This window comes from Lipotes vexillifer, unplaced genomic scaffold, assembly GCF_000442215.2.
Source record: "Lipotes vexillifer unplaced genomic scaffold, Lipotes_vexillifer_v1.1 scaffold481, whole genome shotgun sequence".
Classification (NCBI taxonomy): Eukaryota; Metazoa; Chordata; class Mammalia; order Artiodactyla; family Lipotidae; genus Lipotes; species Lipotes vexillifer.
Genome location: NW_006789873.1, coordinates 528,860 through 533,515, shown reverse-complemented (window position 1 = coordinate 533,515; position 4,656 = coordinate 528,860). Strand labels below are relative to the sequence as shown.

The window sequence follows — 4,656 nt, the reverse complement described above, 5'->3', positions numbered from 1 at the left end:
ATTTAGTGTATGGGAGTAGAGTTTGAGTTCTATCCAGGCATTTCTCTGATAGCTTAAATAATTTTTCTTGATTTTCTTTACAGTAGCAGTCTTGCTTCGGGAATCAAGACTCTGCCTTCATGCAACCGTGGACAGTTCTCGAAGCATATTGGTTTTATCACTAAGATCATTCTACATAGAGAACTAAAGAACTATTTCTTTGGTGTTGTCTCCAGAGGTGAATTGGCCAACAAATTGAAACTTTAAGATTGTCGATAATTCAGGATAAGTGAATTTTATTTGTAAAGAAATCATGGCTGCTGTAATGGTACATGGTTTTGTCCGAATACGCAACAAGAAAACTAGGGTGTCCAAAGTGAGAGAAGCATACATTGAAATAGTGGAAAGAGAGAGGAATGTTATATTGGTTGTCTATTTCAGTACTGGAGAATACACAGCTTTTCAGCTACGTAATAATATTAAAGACATAGTCCTTAGACCCTCTGAAGAAGACCAAAATTATCTGCATTTAAGTTTACAGACTAATGACTTATTGATTATTGAAAGATTATCCTCCAGAGATGCCGAAAATTTGAAGATGTTCCTGGATAGAGTCCATCCTCAACCACCTGTAAGACCTGGTAGGGATGGGAGTATCCTTGCCAGTACAACAACACAGAAGGCAGGTGGCAAAACTGCACCTCACAAGATACGTCAGAAGTCAAGTAGTCAGTCATTTGAGAAAGAAAGAAATGAAACACCTGATGATAAGGAGATGGCTTTGTTTGCATCAGAATCGTCAACATTTACCTGCAAAGAGTTATTAGAAGATGAATATGGGAAGAAGAAAAGGAGGCCATCATCTGGCTCAGAGATGAATAAGAATTTCCAGCAAGAGAATACCTCTTCGAGAGGAAGGTTATCAAGGATGAACCCCTTGAGATATGTAAGCCTCAAAAAGAGAGAATTAAGGTTAAAAGAGTTAAAACAGAATAAGAAATTGGAACTTGGACCTTCATTCAAGATCGATTCTACTGGAAACCCTTACGTAGATGTCACTGATCTTCTCCAAAGAGTGTCTGAGAAAATATATTTAGCATCTCTGTCAGAGTCAAAGTACGGTGAGGATGACCCAGAGTGGGGCAAACTCAAGATGATCTTTGACTTTTACCCAGAGAAACTATGTCAAGGCTTCCCCAATTTGGGAAACACCTGTTACATGAATGCAGTTTTACAGTCCTTATTTTCGATTCCATCATTTGCTAATGATTTACTCAATCAGGACTTCTCACAGGGTGAAATTCCCCTTGATGCCCTTAGCATACGCTTGGCGCAGCTGCTTGTTTTGAAAGATATTTATAACATAAAAATCAAGGAGAAGTTACTTGTGAATTTGAAAAACGACATTTCAGCTGTTGCAGAGATATTCTCTGGCAACACGCAGAATGATGCGTATGAGTTTTTAGGTCATTGTTTAGATCAGATTAAACAAAGCATGAGAAAATTAAACACAATTTGGAAGACTAAAATTGAATCTGAGGAAGGAAATTCATCTCAGCAGGTTTCTGCTGGTAGTGCTGACACCAAGGTGCTTGTTTGCCCTATCGCCAGTAATTTTGACTTCGAGTTGCTGCGCTCAACTAGTTGCAAAGCCTGTGGGCAAGTTGTCCTTAAGGCAGAGGCAAACAATTCACTTTCTGTCAGTCTTCCCCAGAGAGCAAAAGCACGTCCCTTGTCTATTCAATCTAGTTTTGATCTTTTCTTTGAAGCAGAAGAGCTTGAGTATAAATGTGAGACGTGTAAGCACAGGAGTTCTGTTGCAGTGCATAAATTCAGTAGTCTACCCAGGGTCCTTATTGTGCATCTGAAACGCTATAAATTTAATGAGTTTGGGTCCTTAAGGAAGGATGAGCAAAAAGTCATTATTTCCAAATACTTAAAGTTATCTTCCCATTGCAATGAAACTACCAAACCACCACTTCCCTTAAGCAAGAATGCACCTCTTAAGGATTTCCAAGTCTTAGAAATCTTTAAGAAGATGAACTCTGAAGCTATCAGTTCATCAACAGCTTCAACAAAGCAGGCCTCGGAATCCAAGGACTCTTTGGCTCCACACATTAGATCAAAAAAAGAGTCTGAACCACAAAAATGCCAGACTCTTCATAAAGCTTCAAGCTTGAAGCAGAAGCAAAGAGACCTGGGAAAATATTCTAAACTAAATATAATAGAGTCCACATTGGTAAACTCAAGACATGGAGCAGCCATTGCAAGAGAGCTATTAGCAGTAGGCTTAATGATGAATCTGGAAGACAGCTCCCTTTCTCTGAAAGGTACACCCGCCAGCAGCACAGATACATATCGAAAACGAAAGAAATACAAGAGAACCAATATATCTGCAGATTTTGAGAGCGTGACTGAGACCACCGAAGAATTTTGTGAAGATAAAACCCCCAGAATTTCAGAAGAATCTTACGAAGTGCCTGAAGAGACCCAGCAGTGTGGAGGGATAAGACTCTGTGAACAAGATCTTGGTCTTCTATTGATTCGGAGCCTTTCAGGCCCCGATGCCCAGTGGCACACAGAGAAATGCAGACCTACGCAATTAAATTTCCAGGGAACCAAGGTGAATTCCCAAGGTACATTGGGTTCCAATAAAGATCCTGGAAACAAGGGCTCTTCAGTTGTGGAGAAGACAAAATCTTCAGCCAGGAAACCAAAAGGAGAAGCCAAGATGGGAGATAGTCATGACTATCGGCTCATTGGTATTATCAACCATCTTGGAAAGACGCCTAGCACCGGACACTATGTCAGCGATGCCTACAACTTTGAGAGGCAAGAGTGGTCCTCTTACAGTGATCTAGAGGTATCAAGTACCCAAGAGGCCCCAGTGCAGAAGGCTAGGATTCACACCGGGTACATCTTCTTTTACATGCACAATGAGATCTTTGAAGAGCTGTTGGGAAGGGAAGAGAGCTCCCAGCCTCATAGCACAGAGGAAGGAGTAGTCAAAGTAGACCCAGGAGTAGTAAAAGAAGTAGGCTCCAGCTCACATACATCTCCTTAACATCTTTGACTATCACTTCCTCCATGGAAGGAAAACTTTGAACTCTAGCTAAACATGAAGAGGCAGTTAGCATCTACAACCAAAGTTAAGCAGAAACACTTACTTAGAAATAAATCTCTGTTCTAACCCTGATACAAAAACCTCAACCCCACAGTTCCAGCTGATAAACATTCATCTCTCCTACTAGACCAGAACTGTGCTTTCCACATTCTAATGCTGTGGACTTTAAGTGTGGTCCTCAAACCAGTACCATAAGGAAAATGGAAGGACTCGTGAGAAATGCAATTTCTTGATTCCACCATGGACCCACTGATTCAGAAACTCTGGGGAGGGAGGCTGCAAACTGATGGAGAAACACTTTTGTAGTGAGTAAAGTATGTTGGTGCTGTTGTATATTTGAGTTGTTTATGTTTTGTAAAGAGGTTTCATTGCATTTTTTGTTTCTTATATTCATGTATGCTTTTCCTTCGTATACTTATTATGATCAAAACAGGCACACACAATTATTCTTCTGATGAGCATACTCAGTGATTTGATGGGAAAAAATAGTTTCTGAAGTCCTGGCAAAACAAATGAAAAACCACTTGCTGAGCCCCTGGCAATAAGACAATAGTTGCTGGGGTCCTGGCAATAAATACTAAATGAAGCTGGTAGTTTATGAATCCTCCTGGGCATACATAGATGAGACTGAACACCATATCAAGTCTCCAAATTGTTTGCTAAACTCCTTCTTTTCCTCAATGCCAAAGGAGCTGTATACCATCAAGTTTTAACCTTGAGGATAGGGAAGTTGACTTGCCCTCAAGAAATTGAACACCTTTTCCTGTTTGTCTGCTAACAAACAGTTCTTGGTGATCTAAGCCCACCATGCCATTTTGGTCTTATCAGAGGGGCACTTGCATTGCCTAAAAGGAACATTGATTACCAGAACTTTATCTGACGCCTTGGACAATCTTCACTCAACATTATAAGACTAATTCCAAATTTGTTTACATAACTGTACCTTACAGTATGGTGGCCTTATTCCCTGAATTAATAAACAATGAATGCTTTAAAGTGTACTTGTAGGGGCTTCCCTGGTGGCGCAGTGCTTGAGAGTCCGCCTACCGATGCAGGAGACGCGGGTTCGTGCCCCGTTTCGGGAGGATCCCACATGCCGCGGAGCGGCTGGGCCCGTGAGCCATGGCCGCTGAGCCTGCGCGTCCGGAGCCTGTGCTCCGCAAATGGGAGAGGCCGCGACAGTGAGAGGCCCGCATAACACAAGAAAAAATAAAAAATAAAAAAATAAAGTGTACTTGTAGGATTTGAAAGTCTTGTTACTGATTTGATACAATGTCAAAAAACTTGTGCCTGGATATGATCTGATTCTGGTTAAAAGCCTGATAGATCCTGAGGTGGTCATATTCTGTAATTCATGTCATTCAGGGATTTAGTAATTCTGATTTTAAGCTCGTGCCTTCTCTGTAATTTAGCCTTTTGCTGTCTTTGAGGCAGTGAGTCTGTAATGCCTTGTACCTTTGTTATTAGTAAATGACTTGTACTAAGAGGATTTCTCACATCATATAAAAGGATTGAACATTCAGTCCCACCTTTACCAAAATGGGCGTGTCCCC

At 40.9% G+C, this 4,656-nt stretch overlaps 1 protein-coding gene across 1 annotated transcript; it reads left to right on the top strand.

The window, feature by feature from the left end:
* The first annotated feature begins 292 nt into the window (after nt 1-292).
* USP26 (ubiquitin specific peptidase 26) lies at nt 293-3,043 on the top strand. The gene has a single exon (XM_007462909.1). It carries the CDS (start codon nt 293-295, stop codon nt 3,041-3,043), a length of 2,751 nt encoding a protein of 916 aa, XP_007462971.1.
* The last annotated feature ends 1,613 nt before the right edge of the window (nt 3,044-4,656 follow it).

Excerpts from the sequence above, each read along its gene's own strand:
- USP26 (XM_007462909.1), top strand. The coding sequence starts at position 293 with ATGGCTGCTGTAATGGTACATGGTTTTGTCCGAATACGCAACAAGAAA.